The 23,802-nt window shown below is 39.7% G+C and overlaps 2 protein-coding genes across 2 annotated transcripts in view; one reads left to right on the plus strand and one right to left on the minus strand.

The window, feature by feature from the left end:
- Positions 1-1,468: 1,468 nt before the first annotated feature.
- Positions 1,469-15,929, minus strand: LOC140941107 (F-box and WD repeat domain containing protein 10B-like). The gene is made up of 13 exons (XM_073390070.1): positions 15,842-15,929; positions 13,195-13,761; positions 10,654-11,342; positions 8,766-8,992; positions 7,696-7,896; positions 6,904-6,948; positions 6,561-6,637; positions 6,299-6,366; positions 6,060-6,140; positions 5,362-5,504; positions 4,427-4,487; positions 4,124-4,221; positions 1,469-3,138 (listed from the first exon to the last, which is right to left on the minus strand). The coding sequence occupies exons 1-13, from the start codon at positions 15,867-15,869 to the stop codon at positions 2,241-2,243; spliced, it is 3,183 nt and encodes a 1,060-aa protein (XP_073246171.1). The 5' UTR covers positions 15,870-15,929; the 3' UTR covers positions 1,469-2,240.
- A 2,139-nt stretch (positions 15,930-18,068) lies between these two features.
- Positions 18,069-23,802, plus strand: part of LOC140941028 (dynein axonemal heavy chain 3-like) — a 62,581-nt gene continuing 56,847 nt past the window's right edge. Inside the window, exons 1-6 of the mRNA XM_073389975.1 lie at positions 18,069-18,324; positions 18,422-18,520; positions 20,143-20,353; positions 21,021-21,096; positions 21,951-22,059; positions 23,211-23,403. Coding sequence (XP_073246076.1) covers positions 18,310-18,324; positions 18,422-18,520; positions 20,143-20,353; positions 21,021-21,096; positions 21,951-22,059; positions 23,211-23,403 — 703 coding nt within the window. The 5' untranslated portion in view covers positions 18,069-18,309. The remainder of the gene's footprint in view (positions 18,325-18,421; positions 18,521-20,142; positions 20,354-21,020; positions 21,097-21,950; positions 22,060-23,210; positions 23,404-23,802) is intronic.

Genomic DNA, 23,802 nt, shown 5'->3' on the forward strand with positions numbered 1-23,802 from the left:
AAATAAGGTAACGCAGTGTGATTCTATTAAGAAAAAAATGTCAGTGTGATCTGCTAGTGTGGTTGGTCGTTTGCATTGACCGCATTGCTCACCAAGGCTGGTTTTAATTTTACTAGCGTTGGACTGATTTGGACTCAATCATATGTGTAAAACGTTATCGCCTAAAACAACTTTCCGATTCCGCTTATGACTCCTTACTGACGATCTCGTAAAAACTAGGTGTCCAGAGTCGGAAGCAAAAGCGGAAGTAACAAACCAATCTCAAAAGGCGGGAACGAGCGCTGTGAAAAGTTGATCCTTCCGCTTCTGCTCCCGACTTTAATTCTCTAGATCGTAATCGATGGATTCATAAGCCCAAGATGGAATTCTGATTTTTTAATACACCACCGATTTTTGATTTTCATCAGGTCATAAGCGCTCTAATGACTCCACGTTTCGTCGCTTGCGAAAACCAGCCTTGAATGCACGCTTTCCCTCTTCCATCCAAGATACGAGCGAACGATTGGTCTGTACATGTACAAGTCTGTAAACAGGCTCTCCAGGTACGCTAAAGTAAAGCGTCTGATGCGAGGAAGCAAGAAAAGTAAATTAAAAGCTTTCGTCTTGTCCTTACACATACTTCCCTCAAAACTACACCACAGACGAAAATCATTTCTAGCAGAGAAAAGACCAAACAGCAAGTAGAGACTTATTCCGACCGCAAAGAACAGTATAAAGCATACTCTAACTTAAAGGAGCTGTAGAAAGCGACGTTGAGCAATGTCTTCGTGTTTCCTTGTGTTCATGTTTTCGAGAAAGAGCGGAACCTTGCGACCAACTTTTCTCAGAAAACCGGAAATGCCTCGAACCACATGATGCGTGCCCTTCTCGTTTTCCCATTTTTTTCATGTTTTTATTTTCTCAGGAGTGTCCCTCAGGGGGTCACACATCGCAGAGGGTTCAACGTGAAAGTTTTCACTATTCCCGTTTTACTGTCTTTTTAACGAACTAAACATTACAATTTCAGTGGTTTGCATTTCTTTACAAAGAATAGGTCTTACTACCAGGCGTGCACAACCGAAACAGTACCAGGTCGCAAATCTAGCCTGCATAGCAAGAGTTTCCAATCGAATTATTGCGCGAAAGTTGGAGCGAGGGAAAGGTGGATACAATAAGGCACTTTTGTGCGCGGGGCCAGGTTCAATACAAAAGAACAACAGTTCTTTAGAGAAGGCAACTACAGTGACCTACAAAACATTTCATAGTCTTGATATTTGCATAAGCAACAGTGTAATATTTTCTTGTTTTGTATTTCATGGACGATTGACAAAAACATTCATGCAGACATCTTTGGATAGGTTTTGATAATAACGCGCCGCGCTTTCAAAAATTCTAAACGCTTTCAGTTTAGAGTTTTCAGTATTTCATTTATTTCTGACTTAAAGGTCTACGAAAGTGGTATTCCTCCTATGAAGGGGAGGGGGGGGAATGGGAATCCACGCTTTTGTAAGAGGGGGTGGCTGATACCAATCGGCCGCAAAACAGAACGTTAAATGTAATAATTGCCTGTCCTGTGGAAGTAAAGTGCAAATTTAGTTAACTGTTCTATAAGCAAAGATCTTGGTTGGCTTAAAAAGGGGGGACTAGCCACCCAATCAAACTCCTCTGGATCCGCCCCTGCTATGTGTTCAAATACTTGGCATTCGACAAGAGAACAGTAGTGTACATCCGGGACTTCCCTAGCGGGGGAAGTCTGGGGTCAAGTGACTTGACGGAGCCAGTGTGTTTCGTACTGTAGCGGTGAGCTAAGTACAGCTCGTGTTTGCTAGACTATATGGCCATGGTGGCCCGTTAGAAATACTACAAGGACGGTCTTTAAATGTCTGCAGAGCAGGGTCAATGTCTCTTGAGCAGGTCTTGCTATACCCATGGTCATGGCAAGGCAGCTGGTGGTGACAACTGCAGGGTCAACTTTCTCTACCAGTTGCAATTATACATCATTTTTGATGGTGATGGCAAGAAGCCATTTCCGAGTTGCCCCAAGCCTCTGTTTCAAAGCGAGGCTAAGTGCTAAGCCATTGATATAAAAATGATTTTATATTCTCATGCAAATAAAACTCATTTGCACAAGAAAGGTTTTGCACTTAGCCTCGTTTTGAAAGTGAGAGTTTTTGGAACTCTGAAATTCTACTGACCCAGATTAACAGGCCTTCCACTACTGGACATAGGATTGACATGGTCAACGAATCAGTGACACTTCACTACCGTACACATGGAATACACGATTTTGGACGGTGACTACTGTCCTTTGTCACACGAGCTGCTCTGTCACGTAAATATTCCTGCGCAAGTCTCTGTTCAATCTGCAGTTGACTCGTGTAGGTCCTTAAATGCAAGCAACCGAGGCTCTTAACTGGATTAATCGAAATAGATTCTTTCCTCGAATGTACTTGCGCACTTTGCGGTCGCATTTTGGCTATTTTTTCCCGCGCTTGCTCAGCAGAGACCATGATCTTGTTTTCCGGTGCCTTTAGCGGCTCTGCCACAGACGTTGTCCAACCACGCTTGCCCGGGGGCAGGACCTGCGTGCGATACGCTGGAGCAGAGCGGCTTCGCGTTATAACCCGAGAGCGCCTATTATCCGGGATAGATGGAGGCTTAAGATGCGAACGCGAAACTTTTGTAATTATCATGCTCGCTGTGAGATCGTCACCAACCTCCGATGGTGTGATGCCATACTCGGTCAGCCCACGAGACTGACGAGAATTAGCGATCGGCGAGGAATGAGGACGGGGTTTTTGTTCTTTTTCCTTGTGTGCGCTTAAAAGTCTCCGTACATGTGCATTCATACTGTTTAACGTGCTTTCGTGGTGCTTTATTCGTGGAGGTGCGCTTGAAATCCTTTGCGGTAAATTAACGTTGAGGTCAAATGTCGGCGTTTTCATCTGTGACGGAGGTCTGGAAGGTAAACTGTCTTTAGTGTCAGCGCGCATGAGCTTGTGCGCTCGTACATGAGAGCGTGCTAGTCTTCGAGGAGGAGTCTTTGAATAGATATTGAGATTTCCAAGTCCTTCCGGCCGTTCAGGATCTAAATTAAAATCCCACTGCACTGCCTCGAAGTTGAAAATTAAAAGGTTGCTCAGTGTGTTGACAATCATCCTGGAAAAAAATCACAAGCAAAACCAAATTAACGAGATCAATTGTAACATAACTGTAAACTGAATTGATTTTGGCTGTGAAGTGAAATATGAAGTGCCTATGGCATGATTCTGTTTTTTTTTAACGGTTTTTCGTAAAAAGTGATTTATAATGAATCACGTTTTTGTTTTCATTTCATCTTCTGTGAAACGTGCAATATTTAATCAGCGGTGTGGCCGTTTTCTCGTTTATGGAAGTAACAACAAATACTACTCGGAAATCCTTAAAGAAACAAATTAAAGGAACAGAAAAACCTCGACAGTTTTTTTGCATTGAGCAACATTTCCCTTTTTGTGGTAAACCGGTATATTAATTATGACTCTATGAAGAAATTTTCAACGGCGTGTCACAAGTGATATTTTGAAAATCTCGGGCCAATCACAAACAAAAGCAAAACCAAATGTAGTTTCCTCGCACGCTTTTCCCGCCCTTTCAGTGCGCAGGTTACGTACAATTGCTTCTGATTCGTTCACTTTCTTTCCTGCTTCAGATGTGATTGGTCAGATTAATGACCTTTCCTTTGGTGACGTTATAGGCACGCGACCAATTTTTGACCAGATGAAAAATTTGACCGGACTTCGTTCGCATTAGACCGTTCACCGTTCAATATTTTCGCTTTGTTTACGCGTCGACTGAAATTTTCGTGCGGCTAAGGTGGTTCCGAGTGAACGAAACACCAAATCGCACAATTTTTCAACAGGTCGAAAATTCGTTCGGTGCCGTGAACGAAGACTTAAGACTCTCAGATAAACCCGTGTAATTTATTCCTTACCGACTAAGGGCCTGTTTACATGGAATGGGGGACCCCGGTCTAGTGGGGTTGGTTTCTTTTGCTTTCACGCTCTGGGGGACACAAAACAAAAGAAACTTACCCGACTAGAATGGGGTCCCCCACTCCGTGTAAAAAGGGTCTAAGAAATAGGCAGTTGATCATTTGTTAACTCACCTGTCACCAGACGCTCTGGTTGTGGTGATGGCATCATTTTTGCTGTTTCCACGGATAATCCGAAGACAGTCTCCATTCAAGAGGTTCCAGATACGCAGCTGAAAACGGCGGAGGTAGAAAATCACAAAAAAATATTGCAATGCATAAGTGAACCCTTGAAATTACCGTTACAGAAAACAAACTATTCTGCGGATAGAGGCGCTTTGATGCCTTCTGTTTTCTAACGAGGAAGTTTGAAGGGCCTCTGTGCAGGGTTAAAACAAACAAAAAACGAAAAACCAATGATAAAATTGAAAGTCCAACCTTTCCGTCTGCAGAGCCTGTGACTATTCGACAATAAAGAAACTCCACACAGAGAACTTCCCTGAAAAAAAAACAGAAAACAGAGTAAACAGAGTAAGTAGCCTGCACGCAAGCTCTCTGGGGAAACTCTAGAGCGGAGGAGAGGAGAAGAAAACCTCCCTTGTCTCTCCCCCTCCCTCCCCGCCGCCGCCGCCGCCCCCCTCCAGATAGCTTGCTCGCGGGCAAGGGTGTACTTGTTTTCGACAGAAAACACAGTATTACAACGTAAGGCCAAAGCGAGGAAAACATGCGGTCGAAGCCGTCACTTATAAAAAGGATGTACTTAAGGTCACTACACGTGCGATTCATAGCTATTCACGGAGAATGTGAAGTAGTCAGTGTGATAGAAAAGGATTAAGACTGTGCGAGTCTGCTCCGAAAGTTCAATAATCAGACTAGTTTCAAAAAGGGCAGATGCAACTTGCGGCTTACTTTTCAAATAGATCTATGGAGGGAGTGTGAGTTTGTGTCGTTGGGCCAGGTTATTAGCTATGAACTTTAACACGAGCAGAGAAATTACTGCTAAATTCAAGGTGAAAAACAACTAAGTTAGGTGTTAATCTTTAGAAACAGAGAGAGTTAGATATTTTCAAAAACACCAACTGCATCCCGCTTTCCGGTCTTCTTCAAATCGTCCACACCCACCTTACAGAAGCTTTACAGTGGATTATTCTTTCAACTGACCATTTTTTAGTGGCTAGTTCCGCATGGCTAAATTTGCCTAAATCGCATGACAGGCAGGGCTTACATAAAACGTACTCTACCTCCCTCTAATATATTTAAGCGCGTTTTTATCCAAGTTAGACCGCAAAGTATTAAAAGGGATTTTTCGTATTTTTACATTTGGGTCTTATCATGGTATGCTTGTAAGAACAGAAAACGTCAGTATGACATACTTGGGGTGTCTAAATGCCTGTAGGCATTTCTTGTGATTTCCAATGGCGCTCCACGCCATAGCGTAACAGTCTAGACTGCCAGTTATGATGTGATAGTCGTCAAACTTCACACACGTGATCGCACCATGATGACCGTCAAGGGACTGGAAACAACAGACAATTGCATAGTAGTGAACAGCACGTTCAGTGGTTTGGATAGTATTAATCTCGTTCCCAGATCTCTCGGCTTCGTTAACAAGAGATTTGGGTACGAGATTGTGATAGTAAGGTAAAAAACAAGACTAAAGTTGTACATCTCGCCAATGACAGCAACTACAAATACTGATGTGATGGGCAAGACACTGACCGGCATGAAGATTAACAGAACTCAAGCTGGATGCAATAGGAAAGCATTGCAGTTTTGCAGGCAGTTTTTAACCCGGGACGTTTAAAAACTATTTTGAATCAGAGCAAAAAATTTTTGCTTCCACGAAAAGAAGGGGAAAGGATGTGCGAAGGAGGGCGCGCAGGCTACCTAAAGTTAGCCCCTGTGGAAGAACTGTGGGTATCCGTTACCCTGCGTGGCTGCGTGTTCCGTTAACCTGGGTGCCTGCGTGACAGGCGCTTAAAAGGAGAAAGAGAATGGGGTCTACTCGCATGAAGCCCCAAATGAATGAAGGAGGAGGAATTGGAAAATGTTTTTAAAAAAACGTCCTTACCTTGAGTAAACATGCCCGTTCGATATCCCAAACTTTTACTTTTCCACCTTCACATCCACTGACAACAAGCGTATCAGACACCTGAAAAAGCAAAGAAAAGTACTTTAACTGGTGTGATGGAGATGTTTCCCGGAATGTTATTTTATGGACGGAAGTAAATATGAAAAAATCCATTTTGGTTGTACTTAAAACAAAAAGTACCCTTTTAAACTGAAAAAAAGTATGGTTTAATAGCTTACATCAACTGTCTGTACCACGTGTCGATGACGAAACGTCCGCCTGCACTTGCCAGTAGCAAAGTTCCACACTAAAAAAAGACATTTTCGAAAGTCAAAGTTAAGTGGACAAGAAAGTCCCTTCAAAAAATAAATAAATAAATTGTCAAAACACCCTTAGAAGAAATGCTAGTTAAGAAGAACAACCAGGAAGTTGAATAACAAAGATTTACCGTCTGGTTATCTTCTCTTTTCTTACTGAAAAACAACTAAATTTGGATCTTACCTTTAACACTCTTGTCCCTGGATCCGGATGCTAAGTGGTTCCCATGCAATGCAATGCAAAGCACTGTGGCTCGGTGTCTAAAAATACGAAACAGAAAATTTTAAAACTTGAGATATTAGTGAAACTCAAGACTTCCAGCCACGATATTTATCACATTCTCCAAAATTTGGCCCGTTCATCTTGGGAAAATATATAAAAAAGTTAATAGAGATTTAATGGTCAAATTGGTGCAATTTTTCATATGTCACTAATTATTAACAATTTAGGCCAATATCATCAAGATGACTTGAGCAGTAAACGACATACTGAAAAACAACTTATAAACAGGTGAAATCTGACATACCCTCTAAATATGCATTTACAATTGCCTCTTCCTATATCCCAGCACCTAGTAAAAAAGCAAAATGTCCTTAGTAAAGATAGCTAGAAACATTGGATCAATTTAGGGTTCTGCGAAACTGCCCACTGACCCCTCCACTAAGCCATCATTGCTTTAAGTGAGACGTCTGAAACATTTTTTTTCATGAATTTTGTTGGTCAAAGACATTTGAATTTCTTTAAGCATGAAGGCAAAGAGGGAATGATGGAAAAGAAAATTAAACACTCCGTGTCATTATTCCAACATCACAGTGAACCCCTGCCAGTTGGGGTGCTTAATCCTCATAATTATTTTCTTAGTACATTACTTGTTTCGAATTATCTGAGCTTACATAGTGGCAGCAGTTAGAAGAGCAAAAAAACACTTCCACTATAAACAAAGCATTCACTATTTTCTTTACCATCACTGAGTGGAGTTGTGATGTTAGATAGCTTTAGATTTGAGGACGAGAATGAGTACGAGTACGAGATTTAACTAAAAGCTTTTGCGCAAAAAAAAAAAAACCAGAAAGCTTCAATTAACTCAAATTTCTAACAAAAAAGTTGGTGTGGTTATTTATACTGAAGGAGGTTAAGCCCTCTCCTAATAGCAAAATGATAAAACTTCTTGATGATGGCTATGGTGTTTTCCTGCCAAAGTGACATTGGTTCGTACACTCACACTACTTAGTATTGAGAAAATCTCGTATTCATAGTTGTCCTCATCTCAGAATCTAAAGCTCTCTATTGTTTTCACATAATCTAACTTGATTATCACCTTATTGAAGTATCATATCCCCCACTGAGTACAATGCCCCTTCCTTCTGAGACATAAACACAGCGGATAGATCCTGCATGGCCTTGAATGGTCCTCTCGCACTTGCCAGTCGAAGCATCTATTAATCGCACTCGCCTGTCATACGATCCAGACACAACCAGTCTTCCTCCATTAAAGTTTGTACATCGGTTTGGGTCCTCCCTGCAATCATAGTGGGAATACATAAACTAAGGCTTTTCAAACAGCGGAGTAAGTGAAAACCTGATAGGTAATTCTATTAATACCATGTGAAACAATCATGTGGTTGCAGATATTCTGTCTTAACAGCATCTTTTTGGAATATTTGCCTATTTTTATTCATCCCATCTTCAGAGGGTAGACGAAATTGAGGCTACTGCATAAAGAAACACTGTGATTAACAAATTAAAGCAAACAGCTGTCATATTCTCAACATGGTGTCATGATATTTTACGTCAGTTATGGTGTGCAATAACCCAAGGTAGCGTGCAAAGAAAGTCGTGTCCAATAGCCTGGGGCAAGTGGATTTTGCTATCGGACTAGCGAGTTTTGTTCTTAACTTGCCCAGGCAAGTGCTGTTTTTCGGGGAAATTCAAATTACAGAAGGATTGTAATCAATCCTGCTAATCAAAAAGGGTTTTGGGGCTAGTTGAAATGATTTGTGGGCTAGTAAATACTAGGTACAGCTTGCCCAAATGGCAGGCTGTACAACTGACTTTCTTTACACCCTGTCATTCAGTCAAGGATATTTTCAATGCAACTGATTCCACATGGTGTGGTTTTATGCAGCAACATTTAAGAGATTTTAGGTGAAGCAGTCAGTTGACACTATACTACTTTATACGAAGGTTGAATATGATCATCCAGGTGAATGAGTCCTGAATAGGACTGTTGCTTTTGACAATGACTCAAGTCAACAACAGTCCTATTAAAACAATCATACTCAACCTACTTATGAAATGACTCCTCTGTTCAAACCTTTCACAGTTTTATTATTTAATACCACAATATTATTAGTTTTAATGTTTTGTGACATCTCAGTCTATACTCACATGTCCTGAAGAACCAATACATTGTAAGCCCCACAGTAAATGTTCCTTTCCTCCAGCTGAACTATTTTCGTAGCAATTCCTTCATAGCATTCTTTAAGGTTATTACTTGGCTCTTTCTCTTTCCCTCCAAGGTTCAAATGTTCTTTTGTATCCTCGTCAAGATCCAGTGGTATATGAACAGGCACAAATTTAGCATATCTTGGATTCATACCTTTAGCAGATGCTCCCTTATTAATAAACAACAATAAATTTAAAAAAAAATGTTTTATATTATCTAAACAAGCTGTGGTCACTAGAGTACAGGTTACATATTGAGATGTGTAAGTTCCTCACAGCAATCACCAGCATTGTTTTACTGGGACACAAACTGTGCAGAAAAGGATGTCTCTGACAAAGCAAAAATCATTGACACTACATGGACAGAATCAAATTTGGTAGCTCAAGCCAATATGCAACTGCCTTGCATTTATATACAAAAAGATTGAGGTACATTCATTGCTTTGCCTCAACGTAACTTTCATTTTAATTTATGTTCACTGATAAAATCACTCCCAGAGTTCTTCTTCTAGAAGAAAAACAAACAAATAAACTAGTAAAAACACTCATTCAAGATATGTTTGATGCGGAATTAATACTCTTATGTTAGCTTAGTTTTGGCTGCAATGAACAAGAGGATATCTGTAAGGGCTATTGAAACTACGGTACAGGTCAAAATTAAATTCAGGTTAAAATTTCCTATGTCTCCTAACCCTAATAGTATTCATGAATTAGGGCTAGGAGACAAAGAAAAATTGAGTATCAACCTGGGTTTAAAAATTTAAACCTGAATTTAATTTTGACCAACAACAATGACAAAGAAAATTTTGTGTAATTCTATTGTGACCCCAGAAAATATCCATACCCACCCACTCTATGGAGTCACGAGCAATTCTACAGGTGAGAGAGTGAGGTTTAAAAGACCAAAATCCTCAAAAGTATGAATATAACAAAACTGAAAGAGGGGTTGGGGATGGGAGTTCAAACCAATAAACCAGCATGCAAAGAAAAAAGTGTGCGATAGCCCGGGGCTAGTGGATTTTGCTATCGGGCTAGTGAAATCTGTTTTTAACTTGCCCGATGGGCAAGTGATGCTCTTTGAGGAATTCGATTAATAGAAGAAGTGTGAAATCAATTCTGCTCAACAAAAAGCTTTTGAGGCTAGTTGAAATGAAGTCTGGGCTAGTAAATGCTAGCTTCAGCTTGCCCGAATGGCAAGCTGTAAAAATGATTTTCTTTGCACCCTGTTTAAGGAAAGCGCAGGCTTGGAGAGCTTTGAATGGTATGACGAAAATATGGAAGTCCAATATGAGTAAAGATTTGAAAATCAGATTCTTCATAGCCACCATCGAAACAATCTTACTTTATGGGTGCGAGAGCTGGGCTCTGTCAAAAGCACAAGAAAAGTCGTTGGATGGAACATACACTAGGATGCTGCGAAAAGCTTTAAACATCCACTGGAGCAGCCACATACCAAACCAACAACTGTACGGAGATCTACCAGCAGTCAGCAACAAAATCGCTTCTCGTAGGCTACAACTTGCGGGACACTGTTATCGCCATCCAGAGCTAAGTACCCAGAAATTCGTCCTATGGGAGCCCACACATGGCCATCGCGGGAGAGGAAGACCGAATACTACCTATATTGACACTCTTAAGAGGGATACTGGTGCATTTGAAGCAAGTGAGATTGCTGCACTGATGGCTGATAAGAGGCTGTGGAAAGATCTAGTGGTTGCCCGCCTTCGGGCGACCAAGTGAAGTGTGTGTGAAGTGAAGCACCCTGTAAACTGTCCATATAAATAGGAGTACATTTTATAGAGAAACACATTCTTTTAATACGAAAACTAACCTGCATGAGCATGATTTCTTCAGTCATAATTTGGTGAACCATATAGTCCTGTTTAACTTCTTCGGCAAGAACTCTCCAGTGTTTACTCAGGCATAAACAGTTTGTTAAACTATTCTTGTCTAACATCCCTAAAATTCTCTTGGACAGATGAACAGGCAGACATCTTAAAAAGTCTTTGTATTTTTCTGAACCAAAGCCACATTCTGGCTCATTTTCTGGTCCCGATGGAGTCAAAGAATTATTCATGAAATTCTCTTCATCTCCCTCGTCACCAGACATGTAGTCTTCGCTAAAGAATTCCCTTTCAAAATCAGTCATCTTATCTGGGTTCTTTCTCAGTGACTGTCTGGAAGGTGGGATGGACCTTGACTGACAACGAGATAAAGGACTGCCAAAAAAACCTGCTGAAGCTTGAGATCTTACATCAGATTGTACATCTGCAGAAAGTGTTCCCTTGTGAGACCGAGTTTTAGTGCTTGATACTGCTGGAGATTTACACTGACTTAGTTCAAGGTCATCACTGAATATTGAATGAATATCGGGTGTGTCAGTTTCATGAATGCCTGAAGTCCCAGAATGGCTTGGTAGAGACTTGGAAGTTGTTAAAGATCGGTTACTCTCTGCCTCTACAGCTGACTGAGTTGTACTTCCAGATACATGACTATATAGAGACATGTACTCGTCATCATCTGCAGAAAAGAAAAAGACACACAGTTTTACAATTCTCGAACCCTTCAAGCTAGAGAGGGATGCATGAGGAACGCCTTAAAAGATCTGCATGGAAGGCTACCCAATAAAATGCACTACTGACTAGTAGCACTTTGCACTGATGACGTCACAAATTTCTGGTCCCTGCTATGACTCAGACAATAAACCTGATCCGTATGAATTTTTATGGGAAAGTCATGTTCACCTGCAAATTCACGTAGTCTTTGAAGATTTTTATCATCAAAAGAAACAAAATCCAGCTTGGTTTCAATAAACCTAATAATTATTGATGTGTGCCAAGGTAATGTTAAACATGAGAAAAACTATACAGATGAGTGATTTCATTCCTAATGGGGTGGGTAAAATATTATGTTACAGCATTTTACTGAGGAATGTATGGAAAGCCGGGCATCAAAGCTGTTCATCAAAAGCTGCATTTGGTTAAATCAGTAGAGGCAAAGAATGCATGATTTTTCTTCTTCTGGGTTTGTGCTAATGTTGGTGTGCTCTTTCGCCTAGAAATTCTACCACAGGCTTGCCAGAAGCACATACAAAATTGATTTTTCCTTTAGCAATTTTGGTTTAGGAGTCTCACACAGTCACAAATGTTATATCATGTTTCAGTACCATCTGACAGAGACAAAAGAGACAGAGCTATGGATCGATCTGCTTTCAGTAGCCTTCTTTGACCAGGCAGCTTTATTTTCTGATTTTAACCATTTTTTTTCCATTACTTGGACCAGGTTTTGCTCCCTATAGCAGTAATGCCTTTTATATATTAGAATAGATCTCAAAAAACATTTCAAAAATGCTCTTTGTGAATGTTAGGCACAATTTTCCTTTCGGAAAAACATGTTGCTCATACAAAGCCTTTGAGTAGAATGCAAAGTTTGTCTGAGTCACCCGCGGGGTCAAATGTGACAAAACCTATTTTTAGTGCAAACTGCTAAATTTAATAATAGGGGCCCTGTTAAGGTGAAATTCCACTAAGCAATATGGCCTTCAAATAGCAACATAAGACTAGACAAAATGGCGAGAAACAACATAAAAATGGGTTAATTAATACTGACAGGGCCATGGCCTATTCCTCAAAATGTGAAACAGCGGTGTTTGAAATTCAGACAACTGATATACATGCCCCCTACCCCCCCACCTCCCCCACTAAAAGGACCTCATAATAGCGCACTATCTCAGAAACTAGGGACAGCACATTTTTGTAGGACAGACGACAGCTGGTATTGAGGCTTGAGAGAGTCTTGAATATTTAAGTAAAATTTAGGATTGGCACAACATCATTTACAGGTTACAGACTACAGGACTACGCTCTGACCAAAATTACACCTGGCCCAAAAGCCCCCCAGCTATATATAGCCTGCGTCACAGACGTAATCTAGCCCCAGTTAGTAACCCAGATATCCTTGCTCTGGGGCCTCAGCGAACTCAATGAATTACCAAAAATGTGTTTCGAATCTCCCTTCAAACTGACTGGCAAATCGACAATGACATTTTTCACAGGCCATTCATGGTGCGCACTTAAATCCTGGTACAATGCTGGGGGACCTGAACAAGGATTTCAGCGCTGTTGTGCAGATGGACTTACCAGAAGTTTAGTTCTGTCTGTGGCACAGGCTAAGTTACATATTGGCTTACCAAAAATCCATCTCCAAGTTGGATTTTAATTAACAAATTAAGATAAAAAAATCCGTTTTTAGGCTCCAATTTTTGTGAAGTTTGAAAATTCATATCCATTAAAATTATTTTAATAACGATAACACTATACAGCATTTAACACTGACAAGCCGCACGTTTTATATACAAGGACAATGAACAAACCTCGGTCTATTAAACCATCTTCAAGAGCTCTCCGTCTCCTATGTTCTCTTTCACACAAGGCTCTTGTCTTTACTGCCATGATATGTAGAATATGTGTATCACACAACTGCATTAAGCCCAGTAAATAATTCGCTTTCGTCCAATAAGTGCTGGCTGAAAACCATTCTAAATAACTCTCTATCGTTTCCAATAATTCATTTTCATTTAAAGCGTGGTTAGTTGGTGGACTCGAGGTGTCAATGATCAAACTGGGCTTGCTCCGTGATCGCATGTAGGTGAAGTCTTTATATTGAAAAGATTGCAGCAAAGAAGTCACATATTCAAGCAGATCCATGGAATCAAATCGTTCAACAAGACCAAGGATGTATCTCCTCTTGACTGGTTCCCCGCAGCGGCAAAACCATTCCTTTGTATGCTTCAATTTCGCGCCTAGACAACAATCCTCGCAAATTCCACAAGATTTCACCGGACTGTTGACACACCGAAGTTTCGGGGCTCTGCTAATGCTCAGCTGGTAAAGGCTGGAACCTCGTTCTGGCTGACGCATTCTTGGTTTTGAGAAGATCTCTAGAGTAATTTAAAGAAGTGGTAATCAACTCACATTATTTTGGATTAAGCTATTATTGATCAATACAACGTAAAGTTTTCATCAGCTGCTCTTTTGTTCAAAGAGCAACTGTTATCTGCTTGGTAACCTAGCAACGCATGCTGATGATATGGCATTTCCGGCCGGGTATAAAGTTACATGTAACTGGATCTCTTGATTAATGTATCGCAGATCCACAACAGGAAACGAAATGACGTGTCGAGAGCTAGGTAGAGGGTCTTAGCCTGGAGCCATACAAGTTTTTCTGTACCTAAATTTTTCAGATATACGAAATATGTCTGTTTCGATAGCAGGCATTTTAGCCTCCCTACGCAGACGTAGTATGGGATCGTCATACGGGCACGAGCCAAAAGAACGTTTGCTTGGGAGGCAAGTCTCCGTTGCGACAGAAAAGTGAGTTCTAGTTCTCCGAAACAAAGACGAGGGTCCCCAATAGTGTTCTTCACTCCCGTAATCCCGACCCAAAATTTCGTGCTATCCCGTAATTCCGAGGGTTCTTTTTGGCATCCAGCCTCCAGCGCATACTTTCAATCCCGAATCTCGCCCTGATTTTGCTTTCAAATCCCGAATCCCGAGCTTGATAAATCCTCAAAGAGAGGCCGATTTACGTGAGCCTCTAAGCTGACATGTCATGATCGGCGCTTTCAGTTTATCCCTCCATAGCGATTCACGAAAATATCGATCTATGTGCTCGCATGTTAAAAAATAAAACTGCGCGCTTTTTCAGGGCAATGTCATATCTAGTGGGTCTCTGGTTTTAAAAATGCAAAAGCTTTAAAAACCCCTTGTAGCCCCATGGCATCTTCGTTTCCATCAAAACTGACATTCGTGATTAGTAACCGAGCATAACCGGCTTACATTTAAAATATTAAAATGAAACAAGTTGTTTTAATGAATTTATAAATCAGTTTTCTTTGGAGCAAATATAACGTGCTTCAAGTCACCATTATCAATAGTTTCATTTTATTGGCCAAAGTCACTTTATTGGCCAAAGTAACGGCGACATTTTATGAATTTTTGGCTCATAAATCTGATAAATCAGTCACCATCAGACACGTTTGTATATTTAGGTCATGGTTTTCATTTTGATTTTAATTTTATAGCTTTGTCAGTCGCTGTCACGAACTCTTTGCACTTGAATTTCTTTACAGTGTTTCACTCGTTTTACAATTTTTGCCGATCAATAGAAAAAATCAATAATGGTTCATGTCTAGTGGGAAAAAATGAAGCTCTCTTCTTTATGATGCTAAATTTTTCCATGCAGCTGAAGCGGGAGAAGAGTGCTATACGCTGAATCAAGACCGGACCAAGACGCTTGAGCTACATCCGAGTGTTGCCAATAATAAGTCTCAAACACGTGTCAGTTTTGTAGAACTTTTGAAAATTTGAACGGCAAGAACGGACAGTTCATTACGCTCTTGTGGCCAGTCCTTGGTCGCAAAAACCGGCTTCCCTCCCCCTACTATGATGAATACAACATGAATACAACATGACAAGCACTATGATGTGGACACCGATCGATCAGTGCGGCTGTCCCATTTGCTTGTTGTTTAACGGTTCTTATAACACTCTAGCTGAATGTTGCCTGCACTCAGCTGTGCACTTTTGGTCTCGATTTGGTCGCTAACAACTCTCACTTTGACAACAAGAGCTATCATCAGATTTAATACTCAGTAATACACCGACTTTGAAGTGTATAAGTTTTAGGCTCTTTAAAGCTTTTGGAAAAAGACCCTTGTTCTATCGTTACTCAGTTTTTTCACTCAATCTACTTTTTACTGATCTGACTGATCATGCATCACGAAACTTTACTGAGCAATCGTCCTCTTTGCTTTGATTGATGATTAGTTAAAGAGATGGCCGGTCTTAAATTTTTCTGCTTATGTATTCTTGATTCATCGTGTAGGCCGGAAACTTTATTGCCTGAATTTAATATAAAGCCTATTTGCTGCTAAGTATGTTCGTTGTCGTTAAAATTTAATTACTGAGTGCGGTGTGAAAAACGAAACGTGCTTTATAGAGTGAACCATGCAACTTTACCTTCAGGAATGACTTCAAGCGTTCCCATTGTGCTTCCCGGGGCAATGTTTTATAGCCTAATTCAGCCGACTAAAGTTTACCGTTCGAGTTTTATAACGATTCATAGATTATCATAAAAGTGGCTTTGTTTATTCTAGTTGTTATGACGTCCCTGTCGTTATTCTGGTCCTGTGGGACTGTTTATTTTGATATAAAATATTTAAGTGGAACTTTATTGTTTTCGTAAAGTACTTTTCAAACAAAAGATTTTCAACTGGTTAATGACTAGAGACCTAGCTTCCAGTCAGTAGTTATTTCTTTTTGTAAATGACAGAAGAGGATCAGTTGTTGTCATTTTGAAACTCTTCTTGCTGTCATTCTCATTGTAGTCTTGTCTCCTAGTCAGAAGCTTCAAGTCACGACGAACGTGTTCCAGCAAAGCAATGGGTCACCTATGATCTCTTGACTTATAATTAAGTAAGTTTTCTTTGACAAGCCAGTTTCCTTGACAAATCTCTGGTGGATTAAATTAAATTTAATCAACATTTTTCCCTTGACAAGGAAAAAAATGACCTATTTTGATGATTTACATTATCAAGAAAACATGCCGAGAGAGAAGAAAACCTTGCTTGTGTAAATGAGAATTCATTTTACAAAATGATTTTTCGAGCAGTAGGATAGGATTTCCTTAGAAGTTTTCGGAAAGACAAAAATCATTTCTGGCAGCGTTAATCATACTCTTGATTTGTTTTACTCCCTTGACAGCCGTTATCTCTAGCCGAACGGGAATGAAAACAAGACCACCATGATGAATCCTACTTTGACCTACTCTCATGGAAAAAAGATTTATCCTCATTTTTAGATTTGAAATCATCTTCATTTTAGCGTATATAATTAGAGGTTGATACAGGAGAAAACAAAAATAAGTAATTCAAAGAAGACAGACTGCAAATTATAGTAGTTGCTAAAAAATACTGTTTATCTTTTGACGTATCTGTTTTTTTCGTTGAAAGTGGAACACTACAGGAGTCCTAAACACTATTTATATATTTTGTTCAAACAGCCACTAGAAAAAATGAGTGCCGTGTCAACCTCAAGTTGAAATACTTGTACAGCGGTCTAACTGTTGGCTGCAAGACGTGATCTCCACTGATCCACCGGGCTACAGGGTGGTCGGTGTCGGTTTGCGGTTCTATTTCAGTGTTGACTGAGTTGCAGAATTTCAAGGGAGTTTGCAACTAGCTTCGCGCGCCAATTTTTTGCTGCTTCACCCCGTTTTTGCCTTCCCCCCAATGCGAAGCTCTCAGGCGTGTCGATGAGGCCTTCTTGAATGGAACTTATTCTGTCCTAGCTGACTTTCAGATACCTCTTTTATGTCAGTCTTTACTATTTTAAAAAAAACATTTTTTTTATCCATTTCAAATTAACCGCAAGAACTGCATCGTTCTATATTTACACTCTTTTTTTTATATAAGAATATATTTTATAAGAATATCGAGGCTGAAATTTGCGAAATTTTAAGAATATTTTAAGAATAAAGTCAAGGCTGAGATTTTGAAAAGGATAGATATAATTTTGTGTGTTGAAACGTCTGTAAATACAATACAATTTTATGTTTTTAACTTAACCGTATAAAATTATTCCTTTCTCTGAACGGCGAAACTAGCCAACAAAACGAAAAAACCTGCACTAGCTATAGCAAAATGTTCAACGCTTATGACAGTTCGATGAACGGTACATGTAATACATATACATATACCCCAATAAATTCTAAAACGGAAATGTCATAAGCTATAATTTAAGAATAATACAAGAATATTTTCAGCCTAAAATCGGCAGAAAAATAAGAATATTCAGCCTGGGCCGGAAAAACAACATTCTTATAAAAAAAAAAGAGTGTATACACCATATAAGTTTTTTTTTCGGATCAATTTAAATACCGGTAGTTGCAAAAAGTTCGCTTTTACCACTCTGGCTTTTACCGTTATTAAAACGCAGGGTGGCGTGAAGAGTACAAAAAAGGAAGCGAATACAAGTAAGAAAGAAAGGTAAAGAAAACCATTACTGTTCCAGTTTTTAAAATTTCTTTTCTTTGCGTTACACTGTACTGACTTTTCAGCTGCGCAATGCATTTTGTGAAATTTTAAGTTACGCGCGCTCCCGCGGGACTTAGCAACGTGACAAGACAATGGGTAAACATGGCAACTAGGAGTCCCGGATGAACATCATTATCAGAAGTGTTGTCAGTGTGTGTTAGCAAAAAGTCAGGAAGTCTGCAAAGTTGCGGCACTTTCTTCAGTTTCAAGTGATGATCCCTTTCGATTATGGCGGTTGGCTCTGATCCGAGATGTATGACCGTTAAAAACCCATGATGATAATGGGTTCTTATCGCAGCTTCCAAAATTGAGGTTAAACAAATAGGTAAATTTACCACAAGTCGACTCCGCGCAGTTGGATCTTCGATTTTATGCAAGTAAACAGCCTTTAAAATGCAGCGAGTAAAGGTAAGGAGATCTACCTGATTGTTCTGCATTGTTTACCTGTTGTGTCTTTGAGTTATTTTCTAACAGCTTCTTATCATTTCTGTCGCTATAATTTCAGTATTCCGACAGTGGAGTTTTCAGTTGTTCGCAAACCCGCGGTCTTCCCGGATTGCCCCCTCTCCCGCCATCACACGAAACACCATCTGAATTATACCAGGTTCGTTTTATTTTTGCAGCTGGGGGAGAAAATTCAATGCGCAAATCTTTGTTTTGTCTAATGCGACAATTTCAGTTTAATTAAGTGGCAAAAACCAGCTGCCGCGATGTGAGAAATAGCATTGTGTCGTTTGATCATCCCACTGGTTTTAAAAACACAACTTGAAGTGTAAAACGGCGAGCCACTTAGTTAAGCACTAGTCATTCATTATTGATTTAGCTCAGGAAGTCGAAGTGACTTTATTACAGTTGCTATGCAAGCGCTAAAATATTTGAAAGATAAGGAAATGGAAAAGGTCCAGATGGAATTGCTTGAAATTAATAGACGGATTCGAGAACAGGTATGGATTTTGTCCCATGGCATGAATTTGGCTTAGCGATATCACAGTTCGATTCTTGTTTGTATATACCCAGGATTGTTTATTATAACCGAATTTCGAAATACAATCTTTAGCCCATGCAACCATGTGACAAAAGAAAAACAAGCCTGACTTAGATCTGTTGAAAGAGATAAACTTGTAACCAAAATTTTTTTTTATTTACAAACTTTAATGTATAACATATCCTTTATTCAATGATTCATTTGTCAGTGATTCTTAACATCGCGCTGGCATTAATCCCAATGCAACTTGTTACCTTAACAATCAATTCATTGAAAGTGTATTGAGAATCTTGAAGTTTTAGTATTTGGTTAGGTGCTTTTCTTTCTGTGCCGGAATTTAACTTTACAGCAGGGTCTCAAATGCGTAAACCATGATCATGGTGTGTTGAGCATGATGACTCTCTAATTTTATCGTTTGCACCCCTAACCGAGATGAAACAGCATGAAGTTTGCTTGTCGTTAAAATCTTCCTCACTAACTCAAACCAGATGGGTCTGTATATGTGTATGGTAGGCTGGGTGTGTGCCTTCAGATCATTAACTTTTTGCAAAATTAAAATATTGAACATCGGAACTTTCACCCAGCTGGTAGCTGGAGAAAAAATTACTCTTCAAATGAGAAGATGGGTGAAAGGTTTTTGCTCCGTTTTTAGATACAAAGTACAGTCAACCCTCTGATCTGAGACAGACACTTTTGGGACAGGCAGTGTCAGTCTAACAATGGTGTCCATCTTATGGATAAATAAAGGGAGTAAAGAAAGGCAGGGACCAGCTTTAGGTGTCCGTTTTACAGAACTGTCTGTCTTATACACAGGAAAAAATAACGGATTCCCATTTTTGGATATTTTAGGGTATTTAAAGAATACCCACAAAAATCTTAAATTTGGAAGAGTGAGACAAGTCCCAATCAGGGAACTTGGTTGGGAATTCCCTGGTTGGGACTTGTCCCACTTTGCCAAATTTGGGATTTTTATGGGTATTCTTTAAATACCCTAAAATATCCGAAAATGGGAATCCGTTATTTTTTTCTGTGATAGAGGTGTCCATTGAGAGAGAGAGTTCACTGTGCTTCCAAAAAGGATCCTAGTACATTTCCCTTTTAAAGTCATCTAAAGCAAGATACAGACCTTGTGGCTTAAATATCTAGCAGCAAACAGTAAATAGATTGAGACAAAAAAAATATGGATGTGCCAAATTTGTACAGGTTAATGTGCTTCATGATATAGGGATGATGTTTTGTAGATTGTGCTACGTCACAGTGAACACCCACCAATAATGAAGGACCCATCATGGACCCGAGCAGCACCATTCAAAGAAACAGCTTATGCCAGAACACCAAGTGAATCCATCGCTAATAACTTCACCCCAACTGCAAGTGGATTAAAGATAAGAAATCTTGGAAAAATACAAACACCTGTCAGACCACCAACAAGGGCTCCAGCTCAGCAAGCTTGTATCCTCAAAAATATAATTTACAGTAATAAAGTTTGTGTTAATATTTTACAGTAAGAATATTGTTATTCAACCTTTCCCAGTGATAGCTTTTTGGGAACAATGAAAGTGGGGGAAGACAGAGGGGATGGGAGAATTGGGAAAATAGGGCATGTCAGGGATAAGGGAGGCAGAAAAGGAAAGGGTGGGAGATACCCAGGAGTTCTATTAGGGTGGGAAGTGGGAAAAAAAGGGTGATTATGCCACTATGCTCAATACAGGTACAATCATAAAAGGCTAAAAGGTGGAAGTCAACAAAAAGGTGCAGGAGTTGGGAATGCCAGGTACGAGAGGCAAGAGGTTTGGACCCCCTGTCCCCTCATGAAACAACTAAACATGCTGTAACAGAACTAAGAACCCAACTTGCGGGAAGTTATTTACTCGACATGAAAGAATGGATTTCCATGTATGGCTGCCCACCCTCCAATATCACAAAATCTTTTAGTTTTGTAAAAGCCATTCTTGCAAATGGCTGTTGCAAGACCCAGTAGCAAAAAACACCACTTTTTGGAGCGAGTATCCCTTAAGGTGGGGGCAAGGGTGGAGTTTGTAATGCTTTATGAAATATTTATATAAAATATAATAATAGTTTATACTTGAAAACCAGTGATGACCTTGACATGGTCAAGCAAAAGATGCATCCTTGCCCAGGAAAAGAGTGGCTGGTCCTCATGCTAGGAGTAAATCAGAAGGGGAAAAACCCAAGTATGTTTTTTGTCTTTAAACATGCATTCGAAGATGTCATGGAATGCCCTAACAACAACAAATCTTTGTTTGTACTCTCTCTTACCTTGTCAGAAATTACAACGGTGGAAATATTGAAAATGAAACTAGAGTCCTGGCTGCCTAGATTAACCACAGAGGCTAACAGAGCCAGGCAGCCAGTTGAAATCAGCATAAAACAGAAATACAGAACTATACAATTCTTATAGACACCCCTTTACTGTGGACAATAGTAATTTTTAACCCAGTTTTAAAGATACCAGAATCCACAGATATCTCTAGCTCTCCTCCATTAGAACATCTCCTCTAGATGTAATCAGAGATTTTGCATGAAAATGGCGTAAATTGGTTCAACAGAGGAGAGGACAAAATATCCGCCAGTCTTGATTTATTCCGCATGGTGTACACAGTCCACCTCAAGTGTATGGTATCAAGTATATGGTATGGAATAGTGATGAGTTCCAGAGGAAAATATAATTTGAATCGAGGATAAATAATATCATTGTTGTACTATACCATAGACACTTGAATCTTTTACAAATGCAGGTCACAGGTCACAACTGCAGGTTTTAATTAGAGTACAAGTCACTGTGCTACAGTCAAATATATACAACTCTAAAAGTGTCTCCTAGCCTTAATCACAATCCAAAACAAGTGTTTGAGCTTTAGGGAAAACTATCTGTCTCAATTATTTATCAACAGAAAAGTGATCTGTACTAGTGACGTGTGACCTGTGTTTTGTACATGCCATTTGGTGTCTGTATAAAGGATGGTTCACTGTAATACAGTAAGACTTGCAGTGCATGCTGATTGTTTCTTTTTTATGTTGCCTTTAGTCTACCCCCCAGCCGAGCCATGACACCCGCAGAACAGTTAGATATTATAAGATCCTTTGAGGCGGTGGAAAGCATGGATGATGAGGCAGTCTCCAAACGAGATCTTGAGGTGGGAATATATGACTGATATCAACAGTTTTCTTTACGTTTATCCATTGGAATGATTATGTTTTAACTTTTGACAAAACAGTTTTTGTTCAGCTACACAATGAAACCTTTTTAATGTGACCATCTAATGAGCCTTCAGAAGTCAAGATGGTCATATTAATCAGGCTTTTACTTAAGAAAATGCCTGAGTTACATTTGGGCTGTGCTGAAATAGTGTGCTTGTATTAATGGTTGGTTAAGTTCACCTCCTGGTTAGCAGAGTTGAATGACTGACAGTATGCCCAGCTGAAGTTTGCGGAGTGCAGGTTCAGGGTCTCTGTTAAGACTGTTAAGATTTGGAGCAGGTGGATGCATTTTTCTCATCTGCTGTGGTGCATGCTCTGAGCACTCCATGTGATAAGTGTTTGAAGCATATTTCAGCATGTATGGGGACTCATGGCTGGGTTAGGGGGTTTGTTCATTGTTGAGGGGCTGGCTGTTCACAGTGAAAGCTAGCCCCATGACGTCACAAGCACCCTCATCAGCTTTCAAGCTTCCATTTGCTATATAACCTGGTTTATCAAAATATGATGATGATGATGATGATGATGATGATGGCAGGGTGTGTCATTACATGAAGCCTCATTATTATACTCTAAAATCATATGGGTCAGCTAAAATGCATCTTTAATTTTCTTCTTGGGTGAGAGGGGGGAGGTAGGAAAACTAATATCTTTGAAAAAATAATGATCAAATACCTAAAATTATCATTCCTTGCAAATTTTTCTTCCTTTTCATTGGCTGAGAGCCCACCACGTGACCTGCAAATAACTGCCTACAAATAATGGTCTGCTCATGCACAATGTCATCCAACTTTGTTTGGCTGCGGATAATATTCTGCTCGTGCGTAAATGAAACCATGCTTTTCTCCTTCCTGCGATTGCTCTTAAGTGAAAATGGCAGAGTGCTTCGCTTCCTGAAGATATTCGTTAGAAAAACAAACCCGGTGATCCAGCCTTCAGCTTCGGCCAATAATTGATCACTACTGACAAATCGTGATATTTTGCTCAACTCTGTTGAATAATTGTTAATTATTCATTAGAAGTTAAGTGAGAGAGTTATAATTATAGATGTGTGAATTGATTTTTGTCTATGTGTATTCATTATGTTCAGCGCTATGAATACTACATTTCTCGTGGAGTTCCAAACCATTCTTTGGCAGCCCAAGATCCAGAAGTAATGGAAAGAATACTACAGAAAAGAATCCCAGAGAAACTGCGGCGAAATACAGAACTTGATCCTCTTGTCACTGAACTCAAGCAGGAGGTGGTCAGTGACTATGACTTCAGTGTCCGCAAGGCAATCGGTGAGTTGCATAAACATAGGTACTAGGTAAACCTATGACTAAATTTGGGAGGAAAACTTAAAATTTTCCTTTGTAGCAAATTAACTCAACTTTTTTCAGTATAAGTCAGTGTTTTGTGAACACTTCTCTAGCATCAAGAAACTGTGCATATTTAATGAAACAATAAGTGAATAATAATTATTTCACATTGAATGGTAGAATATGGCCAATTTTGTATTAAAGGCGCATTTTATGGCTACCGGTAAGTATGTATCTTAAAGCTTATTTCTGATTTGAAAGGTTCAAATATGCGTGGCTCTAGCTGCTTGCTTAAATTTAGAAGTTCTTAGTAGGGCTGCAATTACAGCTCCTCGGTCATTCTCATAAACAGCAAAATAATAGTTTAACACCTCACAGGCA

This window comes from Porites lutea, chromosome 6 (assembly GCF_958299795.1).
Source record: "Porites lutea chromosome 6, jaPorLute2.1, whole genome shotgun sequence".
Taxonomy (NCBI): domain Eukaryota; kingdom Metazoa; phylum Cnidaria; class Anthozoa; order Scleractinia; family Poritidae; genus Porites; species Porites lutea.

Coding starts and splice junctions, on each gene's coding strand:
- LOC140941107 (XM_073390070.1), bottom strand. CDS start 15,869: ATGGGAACGCTTGAAGTCATTCCTGAAG. Junction 13,762..15,841: donor GCTTGAAGTCATTCCTGAAG/GTAAAGTTGCAT, acceptor AAATTACTCTAG/AGATCTTCTCAAAACCAAGA. Junction 5,505..6,059: donor AACGGGCATGTTTACTCAAG/GTAAGGACGTTT, acceptor TGTTGTTTCCAG/TCCCTTGACGGTCATCATGG.